Consider the following 15,556-nt stretch of genomic DNA (forward strand, 5'->3'; position numbering starts at 1 on the left):
CCAAGGTTATGTTGAGTGCTCTTCAGGTCTTACTTTGATTTTCTTTTATATAAAAAAATATGATTAAGTGACATTTTAAAGTTTTGAAAAGGTGAATATAAGTACGTGGCTAGACTGCCTTCAGTAGGAAATGTGATAAAAAGATCAAAGAAGGATATCTCAGGGGATATAGCTGTATCACTAAAAGTAGAAAATTGTTTTAGACTAATAGGAAATTATTAAGAAGAAAAAATCTAGTTTAAAAAGTTGCTAAATTCCAATATTTAGCTGTTAGTAAGAGATTTTACAAATTAAGATTGTATAAGAGTTATTTACTTTATTTTAACAGAAATAGATGAGTTGAAATAAAATGGAGGACATAGAATTAAGAATTATTTTAAAGGAATTAAGATAGATCATGTTGATTAGTTACAAAAGACTGACAGTTAACTTCTTGTAATTGCTGAGCATTCTGTAAGCAACAGAAAATGTAACTGTCCCAGGGAGGATTATAATTTTCTATCATCAACATTAAAGATTGGATAGTCTAGCTTTATTTAAGAAAAATTTATTAATAAACTTGAATCTTGTGGTGATTTATTTATTCTTTTTTTTTTTTGTTTTAAAGCCTCTGGTATACAACATTGTCAAAGGTTTTTTGAAAAACTAGGAAAATTGTATCCACTGGTTGCCCCTTATCTATATATCTACAAACTTCCTCAATTCCAATGAATTAATCATATGATTCCTATTGGAAAAATGCCTTTTCTCAAATAAGTTATTTTTTGTTTATGTGAGTTTCATCTTGAGGAGAAAAAGGGTTTTAAAAAATCTAATTATTTGACCTGTAAGGTAGATGACATATTGCCATTGGTTTGTTCATGGAATTTACTCAAATGTCTGTGGTGGTAGTGTGGTGAATCAGTATATGACAATTTCTATTTTGGAGACACCCTTAAGATTACCATTAAAAAATACCACTCCATTGATTGACTAAGAGCCCCCACCCGGAATCCCAGGAAAATCATTGTAGTGAACACCCCAATTTATCTTATACATGTTGGCCATAATTTATCTAAAGTACAGTTACTAACACAGAACAAAGACCTAGGAAAACTCCCCAAATAGTACACTAAGTAGCCTATGAAATGGAATAGTAGCAACTGACTCCTCTAACACTTACATTATGACTAATGCTTACAGTGATTAAATGAGATAGCATATATGAAGAAGTGGTTAAACTTTAAAACACTATATACAGGCTAGTTATTAGAAAATTGTTTTACTGTTATTGGTGATATTAAGGTACAACAAGATACTGAAGTACTACTGAGTCATCATATAAGATGCGTAAATCAAAACTTTGTTAAACACCTACTATGTATCATTAAAATATATCGAATGAAGCAGTCACTAATAAGAATTTTAATGGAACATATGATGAATATATACATATATTTGTGTGCACATATATGTGCAATACATATATAATGCATGTGCATATACGTGTGTGCATACATGTGCACATACATAAATTTCCCTATTAAAATTATTTTGCTATAAAATTTCATGATGATACAGTCTCTATATCAGAAATACTGTAGCATGATCTTTAAGAGATACCATTCCACTTATTGACTAATTGAGAAACCTGGGGAAAGCATTGTAATGGGCAATTCACTTTCTCTTATACATGCTGGCCATAATGTATCCAAAGTACAATAACTAACAAAGAAAGATCACACACACACACACACACATACACACACATATGCACACACAGAAGAAGAATATTAAATAAACACACAGTAATTAACTGGAAGCTAATTTCAGGATATTAAATCCTGTAAATCAGCATTTAAAGATACAATGATATTCCATTTACCTTTGCCAACAAAAGTTTTATTTGAAAATTAGAAATCAATATATAGCAAACATGGCAGCTCATTAATCTAAATAAATGAATATTGGAGAACTAGTTCTCAGAAGTTGATCAATTTTGGCAACCCTTTAACCATTCTGAGCTTTAGTTGTCTCATTTGTAAAATTATGAAACAGCATTGTGCTATACAGGGAGTGGCTAGGTGGTGCAGTGAATAGATCATGGGCCCTGGAGTCAGGAGGACCCGAGTTAAAATCCAGCCTCAGACACTTAACACTTACTAGCCGTGTTACCTTGGGCAAGTTACTTAACCCTAACTGCCCTTCCCTCCCCCTTCCAAAAAAAAGCAAAAAAAAAAAAAGCATTGTGCTACATGGTATACAAGTAGTCTTCCAATTCTGACACTTGTATGATCCTAATGAAGACTCCTCTTAATCTTACATGGCACTGTTTATCATATATAAAATTGTACTGTTATATACTTTGTATTGAGAAACAAATTTATTTTACTTTGATGGAACTATTTCTTCCATAGGAACAAAATTGAATCTCTCCCAGGATTTTATCTTTGAATGATTATTGTACATGGTTTAACATAAATTCTCCATTAGGAGTATTTCTCTAATATATTGGTGGTCTTCCTGTTATTATTATAACATTAAGTATTATAAATAATAAAATAGTAAATAAAAAATAAATGATAAAAAAATAAAGTATTGTTGAACTTGGACTCTATCTTTTGTAGCTACTTCTTTGACCGTGGCTGCCCCATTTTTTTTTTTTGCCTTCTTAAACAACAAATTCAGAACTGTATCCTGCATTCAATGACTTGATCCATTTCTTTGCAATTCCATTGTTGGTCTTTGGACAAAGGTGGAATCTGAAGGATACCTCATAAATAAAAGTTTAAATAGACTGATTAAAGTAATGTAATTCTTAGCATCTCTGTTCTTTTCTTCTGGTGCACAATCATGTGTAGAAGCAAAAGTTAGGCACAGATTAGTAAGGTCTGTTTTGTGTTTTATCAATTTTATATGTTAACTTGGTGGAAAGACTAGACACACAAATATCTCATGGCCCACTCTTTGAAGAGGATCTTCTTGATGAGGTAGGAGTGGGTCCTTGAATAATCAATGCATTTTTGCTGGTTTTTTGTTTCTTTCCATCTTGGTAATGATGCTAGAGTGTGAAATTTTTTGCACAGCTTTTTAAAAAAATAAATTAATTTATTTGTTAGTTTTCAACATTCATTTCCACAAGATTTTGAGTTACAAATTTTCTCCCTATCTCCCCCCCTACCCCTACCCCAAGATTGTAAGTATGCTGAATACCCCCTCCCCTAATCTGTTCTCTCTCATGTCCTCCCCCATTCCACCCCACCCACTTTCTTGTAGGGCAAGATGGATTTCTATACTCCATTGCCTGTATATCTTATTTCCTGGTTGCATGTAAAAAACAATTTTTAACATTTTTTTAAACTTTGATGTGCAGATTCTTTCCCTTCTTCCCTCTTCACCCACCTCCACTGGGAAAACAAGCAATTCATTATAGGTTGTACATGTGTAGTTATGCAAAACATTTCTATAGTAGTTATATTGTGAAAGACTAACTGTATTTCCCTCCATCATGTCCTGCCCCCTATTTATTCTATTTTCTCCTTTGACCCTGTCCCTTTTCAAAAGTGTTTCCTTCTAACTACCCTCTCCCCCAATTTGCCCTCCTTTCTATCATCCCCTTCTTATCCCCTTTCTCCCTACTTTCCTGTAGGGTAAGATAGCCAGCTGAGTGTGTATATTATTCCCTCCTTAAGCCAAAGCCAATGAGTATAAGTTCCTATTCTATCTCTCTCTTCTCCCAATATATTCCTCTCTTAACCTATTAATTTTAATTTTTAGATATCATCCCTTCATAATCAACTCATCCTGTTTTTGTGAAGCCTTTAAGAACCCAGTATCTAATATCTTTATACTGTATTTAGTGTTTTTTATAAAACTATTTAATACATTTCCTCCTTTATATACAGTTTTGCTGTAATGACAATAACCAACATCTATACATTGTTTTAAGGTTTACAATACATTCTATATAAGCTATATCATATGATTCTCGTTACAATTGTAAAAGGTAGGTACAATTATTATCTCCATTTTTCAAATGATGAAACTGAAGCTGATGCATGTTAAATGAGTTGCCCAGTTACATAACTACTAAATGTCTTGATATGGGCTTCGACTTCAGGTCTTCCTGATTCTGAGGACAGCATTCTTTCCATTTCACCTAGCTGACTCAGATGTACAACTCACATTTATTAAGTTTTTAAAAATATCTTTTCTTTTTAGTGAGCACAGTGGAAAATGGTTTTTTGTTTCATTAGAAAACTCAAATTCTTGTACAAAGTGTAGCTTTCATTAAACAGGAAAGAAAACCTAATTGAAAGTTGCTGTAATTCACGAATGATCAATTTCATGCCAAAGAAGTCATTAAAAAATTTTAATGGCTATAGAAACCAATCATTGGCTGAATACTAAAAAGGCTAGATTTAATCTAAAAGCCTGTGCTTTTAATTTTTATTGTTTATACACACACATACACACACATATATACACACATGTGTGTATACACAGAGAGAGATATAAGGGAGACATACAAAGAAGAAGAAAAAGGAGGAGGAGGGGGAAGAGAAGGAGGGAGAGAGAGAGAGAGAGAGAGAGAAAGAGAGAGAGAGAGAGAGAGAGAGAGAGAGAGAGAAAATGAATAGAATATGCTTTAGTAACCATTTGGCTTTCACATAATAATCATTGATTTTGGTTGTCAGGTTGCAATCACTATTTATAAATCTGAATAGCCATATGCATCCTATGAAGCCTTCTACTTAAAAAGTCATATGTTATTCAACTTGAGACCCTTGTCACAACTCACTTTCTTTCTCCATCAATAGCAAGAAATACCCTGGATTTTAACTAGGCTGCTTCTTTTAAAATTCAAATAATTTAACTAGATTTCATAAATTAGATCATGTAAATATAGATATCCACAGGGTTCAATCTTCCCATTTGGGAAAAAAGATCCTTCTTCTAATAATTCTCTTAAGATACAGAAGAAGATGAGATTTCATCCTCTGTCAGCCTTCCACACTTTCACTTAGTTGGGTAGCACGCACCAATCTATAAGGATTATTGTGGCTGTTTTGATGAATGTTAGGTGGCTTGAATTGTTATGAACTACACCGCTCTGGCAGAGAACCTTCTTTTAAGTGGACATGATAAAAACCTCTTCTTCAAGGTGTCACTGGGGTTGCCATATTCAATTCAAATAGATCATGAGCTCATGGAGGTGAGTAACTGTTTCAGGAATCCAAGCTGCTACTGTCCTGGTCTTTGTGACTCTTGTCCAAATCTTCCCACAAGGTGTCCCTGGTCAGAGTCAAGGACAGGGAATACACAACATGCTAGAGATATTTTCCCATGACATGATATGCTCTTACCACAGGTTGCCCATCACTTAGCCTTCATCTTTGCCTTGTGACAAATTCATCTTCTTTTTTATTCATATATATTTTAATATCCCTTACATCATTTCTCTTTGATAATTGTAGTGCATCGTAGCTTGCTCATACTTGCCATATGCTGTTGACCTTTAGTGATTCTCAATATAAATCCTTGGAAATAATAGTGTTCTTACCACAGTCACTCCACCACACTGGAAGCACATTTGTATTACAAAGATAGCAAGAGGAGGGGAAGCCATAGGGTTAGGAAAAAAAATCTGCACTGTTCACACACAGGACTGCAAATGGTCTGTCTCCACTTTCCCTAACCTTTGAGATTGATTGACAAAAGCCTGCTTTTCACCACAAGGTACAGAGAAAGAATATAGAGTATAAAGCTTAATGTGCCTTTAAGGAAATATCTGTACAACCCAATTTAGTTTCATTGATGGTCAAATCTGGGGGGTAAATTAAAAAAAAAACATCAAGTGACTCAAATTTTCTCAAGCATTAATTTCATCCATACTTACTTTTCTCCCTCATTATCCCTAAGTAACTGATGGACCTGGCTATGCATACCTAAACAGATGTTGGCAAAACAATAGGAATACTGGTAACCAACATGGTGATTGCTTTGCCTATCTACAATAATAATAAGTCACTTCTAAGCCCAATTTTTCCTTCAGCAAAGACTATTTTACTTTTTGAATCTAGGGAAGCAGGCATCATTTAAAGAAAGAGAACCAGAGCACATTTTTATTGATAGACTTCTTATAAAATGACAGTACCTTGATTTCCAGATCTTTACCTCTCCTCTCCTCCATCCACTGATCATCCCCTATAGCAAAGAAGGAAAAAAGAGAAGGGAGGGGGTGAGTTCAATGAACCAACCATCATATACTTCATGTTCAACAACATATGCAATATCCTGCCTCCTTATTCTTCTAACTCCATAAGGAAGATAGAGGTCCCTTTTCTCAAGTCTTTTGGAACATCACAATTTTAAAAGCTTTTCATTTTATATTTGCTATTCTGTAGATTATTGATTTTTCTTTTCTGGTGTTGTTCCTTGCAGAGAGTGAATCTGTCCTTCGATTTTCCATTTTATGGCCATTTTCTACGTGAAATCACTGTGGCAACTGGGGGTAAGTAGATTTCTGCCCATTTGCTTTGAATAGTCTCCCAAATTTGACTACAGTAATTTAAAGAAAAAAAGTATAGTACTTCTTGGAAAAAAATCCTGTGTTTTCTGTCATAAAGACGACTTAAATTAATCCAGAAGAGGATTAAAATACATGAAAAGCTTTGTAGTAGAAAAAAAAATGGCAGCATTAATAATTTTTAGTTCAGGTTTTTCCTCCTTTCCTTCCAAGTTTTAATTCCATTCCTGGCTGAAAAAGTAAGTCTGCCTGATTGATGGAAATTGGAATGGAATCATTAAGTAAAATGGTCTGAGGAAACTAGTGGCATTATACTCTGTGTGTTCATTCCCTGTGTTAATGTGTTGATCTTTTAAAAACTTTCCCCACCCTTCTATTTTGAATCCATTTATGCTGGCCAACAACTCAGTTGTGATATTTACTTGAAAATAAACCTAGGAAATTGGAGTCAACTTTCCTAATTATACACTTTCCCAAACTTGGAGGCCAGTATAAAGCTTAGAAGTACCATGCCAAAGCAATTATCATTTCCTATGGATTGGCCAAGAAGACAGCATCCTTTTTATTCCTGACTATCACTAGGAGAACTAAGCAAAATTCCCATGTATTGCTACTGGTGGACAAGAGAGGGGGAAAAAAGAGAGGAAAGGAAGATGAGGAGGAATATAAAAAGAAGAAAAAATGGGAAGGAAATAGAAACAGGAGTCAGTTCATGAATGGCAGAGTACTAACAAGAGTACCATTTTTATTTTTGGTCACAGAAACAAGTGTTACATGTGAGCTATACCCTAAATAGCCATTATTTTGAATCATTTTCCCTTTTCGGATGGTGAGTTTGACATCTTAATGAGGACTCATATTGTTCATTTTGGGTTCATATTAATTAAAAATTTTATAATACTTTGGAGTAATAGGTAAAAATTATAAGGAGGGAAATTTAGGCCTAAGATCACAGACTTTAACAATTGGAGCTGTCTAAAAGTGTAATGGGTTACTTTGAGAGGTAGTAGGTTCCTGTTCTAGGCAATCTTCCAAAGACTGGAAGGAATAAGATATAATCTTAAGAATGATCACTTAGAAATATATTAGTAGAAATTTCTTTCAGCTATGTGTTGAACTAGTTAGCTGCTGAAGTCTCTTCCATCCATTGTTTCCTGGGATTTTGTGATTCTGGGACCCTAATGCTTTAGTTGTATTTGGGTGGGGCTACAAGAAAAGAAAGTATTATTTGGAACATATCTTATTGTCATCGAAGTTTTATATACACACACACATGCATATATAAACACATATAAGAACAAATATGCCAACTCCCTCAAAAGGAATAAGGATAATTCAAGGATAAGATACCTTACCTGAAGTTAACATGATTTGCTTACAGCATTGGTTTTATCCCACACATCATCATTTTTAAAGGGTTCTAAAATTATAGATGTCACTTATTCATGATCTTGATTTGAACTAAATAAGGAAGATACAAAAAAAGGAAAGAGTCCTCCTATTATAAATAAAATAAGAGGCAGCAGAATTCAGTAGAACTCTGCGGTCACTGAGTCAGAATATGACCTCAGAAAGGTCACATTAGTTTTACTGAACATTCATTCCTTGAGCTGTATAATGAGAGAAATAGCATTGTAATACGGTGCTCTCTAGCCTACTCTACTTTGTCTCCAGAGCTTTGATTAGCTACATTCTGTTCCAACAACTAGTTCTGTGGTGGTGTTTGTTGTTCTTGAAGGGAAAGAAGAGGAATAGGTATTTAATGTCTTATTTTCCAGGCACTGTGCTAAGTGCCATAAAATGATATTTTAAGAATAATAATAATTATTATTATACCTTAAGAGAAATTATTTTCACTTCATTTTTAATATGGGGAAGAAAACAAGCATTTCTATAGCATAATACAATAGAAAAGATGATTGTACATGAAACTATATATCTACCATGAACGACTTGGTATTCCTTTTGAATGTACAACAAAGTTATCATGTAAATGTTTTTCTTGCCTCCCCCTGCCCAAGAGATGGTTACCATTAGACATGACTATGCATGTGTAAATATGCATGTGTGTACATACACATATGTACCTATACACACCCCTATTTATGTCTACATGTTCATATATTTGTGTATGCATACACACATATTTATAGACATGAGTATGGTATGTGCATATGTCTATCCATGTGCATGTGCGCACATGGATACATATATGCACACCCCTATTTGTCTCTCTCTATACATACACACATGTATACATACATATATAGAGAGAGACAAATGGAATAAGTGTGTGTGTGTGTACAATTATTCTATAATGATAGAATTCTTTCTCTGGATACAGATAGTACCTTTCTTCATATGTCCTTCATAGGTTTTCTGGAGTGTTCATAATAGCCTTTTGGGCTTACATGGACCCTTACATTTCTGTTTTATGGAATTTATACAAAATTAAAAGTCTCCCTCCAATGAAGATATTTGCCCTGAGGTTTCTAAGGGGGATCTGTTTGTACCAAATTAATCCTGAAAGCAGTGCCATTGCATCAAATAATCATTCTCTCTTGGAAGTATCATCAAATCTGAATAAACAGATTGGTCATCGAATCATAAATTTATAACCAGAAGATGTCTCTCAGAATGATCTACTGCCAGCCCTACTCCTTTTACAGAGAAGTCCAATGCTTTATCGAGTTACACAGATAGTATGTAACTCAGTCAGTGTTTGAATAGAGGTCCCCTGACTTCCAATACAGTGCTCAGTCTGTTATACTACATTTCTAAGGAGCCTAGTTTTCCTTGGAGAAATCATAAAACCACCCTCAACAACTGTTGCTTGGATGCCTTTGCAGAAGGGGTTGGACAGTGTCATGGTACTGGGACAGCTCACTTGGCATGTGGCTATTTAATAACTTCTGACTTTTCATTCAATATAAATTGTCTCTGTCTTGGCTGAAGGCCCATAAATAACTTTATTAAGTGCTTACTCTGAGGCAAATACTAAGCTAAGTGCTAGGAATTTAAATGCAAGAAAAATGATAGCCTGTCCTTGCCTTCAGGGAATTTACCTTCTGGTGTGTGTGTGGGTGGGGGTGGGGAGAAAGACCATACATTAAAGGAAGATGAAAAGATGGTGAAATGGGAGGAAAATAATCTCATTGGACCACAGTGGAGAAAGCAGTTTAAAGAGTCAAGTGGAACCCAGTGAGAAAGGAAGCAATGAAAAGTGATTGTCTGGACTCTTCCTTAAAATAAACATTCCTAGGGAAAAGAAGAAATAAGAGGTGGAGGAATATTCCAGGAGGAGAATGCTCCCATACTTCATTCATATATTCTTTTTGAATAATACACAGGTCAAGTGGAAATGGAAAGTAGATTGAATTTTCTGATGACTATGAGCTGTGTAGATAAGCATTTTGGAAAATTTACATCGCAGTTTCCTTCCCCCATCTCTCAACATCAATGGAAAGCTTATTTTATACCTTCTAATCTTCTAGTTACTTCAGATGTCTGCTGTGTCCATTTTTAACACCGTAATTTAAAGTTATATATAAATTGCGAAAGTATAGTGAATTATTGGTACTGCTTCTCGTCTTCAGATGACAGGTGACAGTTAAAATTATAAAATCATTTAGTCATTTAATGGTAGTTTCTTTTAATCTCAGCTATGATATTTTTGTAAGAAGAGTACTTTCTTTTTTTTTTTTAACAGTATGTCCAAGTCTCTAGTTAAAAGTCTGAAATCAAAGATAAATGTCAGGTCAGTTATTTATAGACTTCCAAAATGAACGCTTACTTATTAGACATTCCAGTATTCACAATCTTCATGCCATATAAATGATGTACAAAATGAATTGTAAATATTCACCATCTCATTTTCTGGTCCACTGATAGTAGAATATGAAAGTATTCGTTTGTCTTTTTTCTAAATATTGCCTTTTTCATATATTAAAAAACAAACCAGAAATCCTTCTGAGCCCCCATAAATACATTTCTATTTGTAGCATTATGAAGGAAGATGGTTGAAGATGATATTAATTTTACATGCAGAACTACATTTATTGTAAATTTAATACAAGTAAAATAAAGGATAAACTTAATTTCCTCTTTTTTATTTCTTTACATCTACTCTGAGATAATTTTATTATGTTCATGTTGCTGTTCAGTTGTATTCACATCTTCATGACCCCAGTTGGGGTTTTCTTGGCAAATATACTGGAGTGATTTGCTATTTCCTTCTCTAGCTCATGAGAATCTGAAGCAAACCAGGTTCACCCACTTGCCCATGATCCCAGGGATAGTATGTGTCTGAGACCAGATTTGAACTTGGGAAGATATCTTCCCAATTCCAGGCCTTGTGCTCTACCCACTGTGCCACCTAGCTGCTCATATAGTCCCTCTAAAATGCAGCATTGTAAATCCTCTATTACAGGCCAAGCATTAAATTTGTATTAGAGGTGTTGACATTTTGTAAATTCTTAGAAGACTATTTGAACATGTCTCATGTCTGTCACCAGTTGTAATAAAAAGTAGAAGGTGTGTGAGAGGGAATTTTTTTCTCTATTCATGTGAAAGGAACAGAAGATGAGGAATGAAATCATCCTTCAGATAATTCAAGCTAAATAATATGTATGGGATTCGAATTGCCTGGATTCTTTTCTCATTTACCATGTTCATCACTCTGAAATTTTTGTTGTTGTTCACATCAAGGAAGAGGTTAAATAAAGATCTTTGGCATTTGTTGGATCTATTGTGATAACATCAAGGACTGTTACAAATATTCAACAGTTTAAGTTTTCTGCAGAGTTTGGTGATGCTCAATTTCTTTGCAGAAACTAAGGATTGATTCTTTGAGTAAATATTTACTAAGCACAGAGGAATAATCAAAGCATTATTCTAGGTTCTAGCAGAGGATGAACCTCAGAAATGACCTCATGAAAGCAGCAGCAAAGGGGAATGGGGAAGATGAGGAAAATGCTTTTCACCATATGTGGAAGAGGAATAAAATGTCTAGGCACAGTTTGCTTGAAAAAGATCTGTTGTGTTTGTGGTCTTATAAGCTCAAAATGAATTATTTGTGTAATATGCTGACTAAGGAAGCAATCTTAACATGTGGATATTTTAGGGAGATTCATGATTTCCAAGAATAGAAAGGTGAGAGTCCTGTGATACATATCCATTGTCAAGCCACGTCCGGCATATTGTAGTCAGTTTCGGGTGCCATATTTTATCAACAGCATCCAGGGGAGGGCAAACAGAATGGGAAAGGACTTTAAATTGCTGACATACTTATATGGATACTTGTAACAGAGCAGACTAAAGATGAGCATGATCGCTGTGTACTCATAGAAGGATTTACCTATATACTGTTTGGTCCCCAAGGACCAAATTAGGCCTAGTAGGATAAAATTGAGAAGAAACAAATTTAGGGTTTATTTTTAAACAAAGCATTCCTTCTTGACAATAAGCACTTTACAAGAAAAAAAATTAGCCTGCTGTCAAAGTTTGAGAGTTCCTGTTATTTAGCAGACTGCAATATAAATTTCTGTTGATAACTTATTGGTTCTCTCGTAGAAGTACTTCTTGTAGCTGCAGTTAAACTAAATGACTTCTGATTCTTCTAAATCAGAGATTTCTTGATTCTGTTATACTTAAGTAGAATGGAGAATAAAAAGTAACATTAGGGACCTGTCTTTAGGAAATATTTCATTAACAATTGAATGAGAGGGGACAATTTTTGCTCATATGTACCTAGCACACATAATATAAATGGAGAAGAAAGCAAGTACTTTGTCTGGAGTGTAGTTTTTATGCCCAGTATGGGTCCTGAATCAAATGCCTCTAGGTATAACTCTTCCTATATTCTTGGACCATGACATTTTTGGCTCTTGGATCTTCTCTTAATATCAATGATAACATTCCCCACCTCTGCGAGAGCCAATTGACCATCTTGAAATTTTATGTGAAAAAGAAATTTGATTAGAAATAATTTCACTTTTGTTTATAAGCATGGCCATATCCTTTATTCATTAAATGCTGGATAATCACTGGACTAAGATGGTGGAAAGGAGGAAATAGGAGAGTTTAGTTCTATCTCATCACAGAACTAACTGGTTACCAAACAACTCACCTCTTAGATAAGTGGTTCAGATCCTCTAAGGCATAAAAGTCAAAGACTTCCAGTTATGACAAAAGCTTCTGTGGGAGAATTCCCTTAAGTGATTAAAGTTGGAAAAAAAAACTTTTAAAAGTTTCATCTCTAAGACATAAACAAAAACAAACCTTGGCAGGAACTCTCCCAGAGACTAAAATGAAACCAAAAGGTTTCAGTGTTAAAGTTTAAAAAAAAAACCTACGTGGTAGGAGCAGGAAAAATGCAGTGTGGTATTTAAAGCTTCAGTGAAGTCTGCCCAAGTCTTTTGTCAGAACCATTTTCTAACTACTTTTCCTCTTCTTTAATGTTGAAACTATATTGATAGGTATTGTAATAAACGTGAGGATTTTTTTATGATTTACTGATGCTTATCTACTGCCCATCTGAATTTCCACTCAGTTTCCACCCTGAAAATAGTGTCTTCTCCAGTGCCATATCAAATTCTCCCACCAAGACACTGTAACTTTTGCTTTCCATTATTCCTTTCTAAAATGTTGAAATATATTTATATTTTGTAGAGATATTAGCAATATGGTAATCATATTGGTTTTTACATAGTAAAGCTTATACAAGAGGTAAGTGAACAGAGGCAACTGAGAAGCCCTCCTCAAATCATAGCAAATCCTGATTTACTTTCATTGTACAATAACTTCTTCTTTAACATTTTCCCTTCTTTGTCACAACTTTTTATTTGTGAAAACTCTTTAACATTCACCTGTTAAGATCTTGACTTCCTCCCAGTAAATCATCTGGTAGTGGTCATATCTAAATATATGAAGCAAAACAGGAAATAAAGAAGATAATTTGGAATTTTGACATATACACCTTCTCTAAAAATGACTAATGATTTATTTAGAGCTTGTGATAAAAAAAATTAACATGATCAGTCATGTCCTATTTATCATGAGATGGATATCTGTAATTTGGAATTTCTTTATTTGTTGATTTTGACTGTCTTTCCAAACTGGAGTCCAAATATCTGAAAGACTTCCAATATTTAATAGCCTGAAGTTATTCATGGAACATATAGCAGGGTTGACTCATAAAGTCTTTCTCTATTTGAAGTAGCCCATGGCAAAACTGGAAAATTGGCATCATTGTATCTAGCAAACCACATAAGGCATCACCCAAAGTTTTTGTTTTTGTTAAATAAACAGAACCATAAGGCTAGGCCTTGTAGCACCAATGCAATATTTACAACACTGACAATGACTAAGAACATGAAGGCATAATTCTGAATTGCAAAATATAATAGACTCTCCATATATAAGACAGAAGCAAAACATTGATTTATAACAGAAAGTCAAATCCCAACACCAGGAAACCGAATCCATCCTAGCAACAAGGAAGTTGTGCACACCATAGCACAGCAGGGAGCCACACCATCCTTTAGCCTTCCCACAAATAAACACACAAGTCTAGCCATCACAGCAGGGGGAAAACAAACATCACAAGTCTAGCTGTCTCCTTGGGTGTGTCCTCTCCTCCCTCTATCTCTAACTGCTCTGATTCCTGGCTTCCTGTGGGCTTTGCTCCACCTTCAGCAAACTTCTCCCACCACAGGTTCCATGTGATTACATTAGACATATTAGAATGCAGGGAAGATCTTCAAATTCCCTTAGGCTTATGAAAGGGCAGGGAAGATCTTCAAATTATTGTTACAGGCCTAAACAATTCACAGTTACTTGTAGATAGAGTACTTTGTTGTTTTGGGGGTTTAGAGAGAGATTATGTAGAATCTTCTCCACTGGCTTTCTATTTATCCTAGACTCACTTGTAAATGCCAGCTGTCCACTAAAAGATAGAGTATATATAGCCCTAACTTCCTTTATAAATATGTTTGCTTATTTCTTTTTTTTTTTTTTGAGGGGGAGGGCAGAGGGCAGGGCAATTGGGGTTAAGTGACTTGCCCATGGTCACATGGCTAGAAAGTGTTGTGTCTGAGGCCAGATTTGAAACCCAGGTCTTCTTGACTCCAGGTCTAGTGCTCTATTCACTGCACCACCTAGCCACCCCCTATGTTAGCTTATTTCCATGTCCATTTTAATATGTTCTTTATGTTTTTTATCTAGTTTTCTTGTGTGATGTCTTGGTTTGATTTGGGAGGAAAGAATGAGTTACCTTCTCAAGTAAATCCACTGTTCCATGGCATAGTTCTTTCTAGAGTCTTTACTTATTCCTCTATTATTTCGAAGGTTAACAAAACCATGTTTTCACTTGTAATCATGGAAGAACATTTGGTGCTGTTACAAAGGATCTTAGGGAAAGTAAATTCCACAATTATGTGATGGGCTCATTTCTTTTGTTTGCTAGACACTAATGAGGTTATGGTAAGACCTGATTAGTCTCTGGGTCTGATTTAGCCTGAGGGCCACAATGAAACTTTGGCTTAATCTATTACAGTTATTATTTAAATATACCATTTTTGCTAGTGGCAAAGTGGTTTGAGGAGCCTTGCCTTTTAATTAGTTTATTATCAATTTCCACAGCCTCTTAAAAAAAAAGATAAAACAAGAAAACATCCCTAACTATGGCCAGAAAAATGAAAACTAAATAAATAGAAGAGGTTGGAGCTAGAGATATATGTTACTGCATGTTTCTTAAGTGGTGAAGGATTAATAATTAATGAGAGCCAGTAAGAAATAGTGAACAGAAAGCTATCCACCTTAAAGTAAGGACGAGACCTGGGTTTCAATTCAGACTCTGATCTATACAAATATGGAACCTGGGCAACTCTCTGCAGACCAGGTGCCAATGGAAATTGATAGAGGAAATATTGTCATTTCGTATTTGTCCTGGATGAATGAAGTCATAAATCTGTGCCACTGCCCTCCAAAATAGGGTACATATTAAATGAAATTAAACATTTTACCAATTTAATATTTTAAAAACATTAT

The 15,556-nt window shown here is 34.6% G+C and overlaps 1 protein-coding gene across 2 annotated transcripts in view; it reads left to right on the top strand.

The window, feature by feature from the left end:
* PLXDC2 (plexin domain containing 2) overlaps positions 1-15,556 on the top strand; it is a 503,758-nt gene that overhangs the window by 261,561 nt on the left and 226,641 nt on the right. For both annotated transcript variants that reach the window (XM_069086276.1, XM_069086277.1), the window contains exon 4: positions 6,424-6,493. In XM_069086276.1, coding sequence (XP_068942377.1) covers positions 6,424-6,493 — 70 coding nt within the window. The remainder of the gene's footprint in view (positions 1-6,423; positions 6,494-15,556) is intronic.

The sequence above is a fragment of the Petaurus breviceps genome, unplaced genomic scaffold (genome assembly GCF_028583685.1).
Source record: "Petaurus breviceps papuanus isolate PSGF00001 unplaced genomic scaffold, PetGlider_PUasm1.0 178, whole genome shotgun sequence".
NCBI lineage: Eukaryota > Metazoa > Chordata > Mammalia > Diprotodontia > Petauridae > Petaurus > Petaurus breviceps.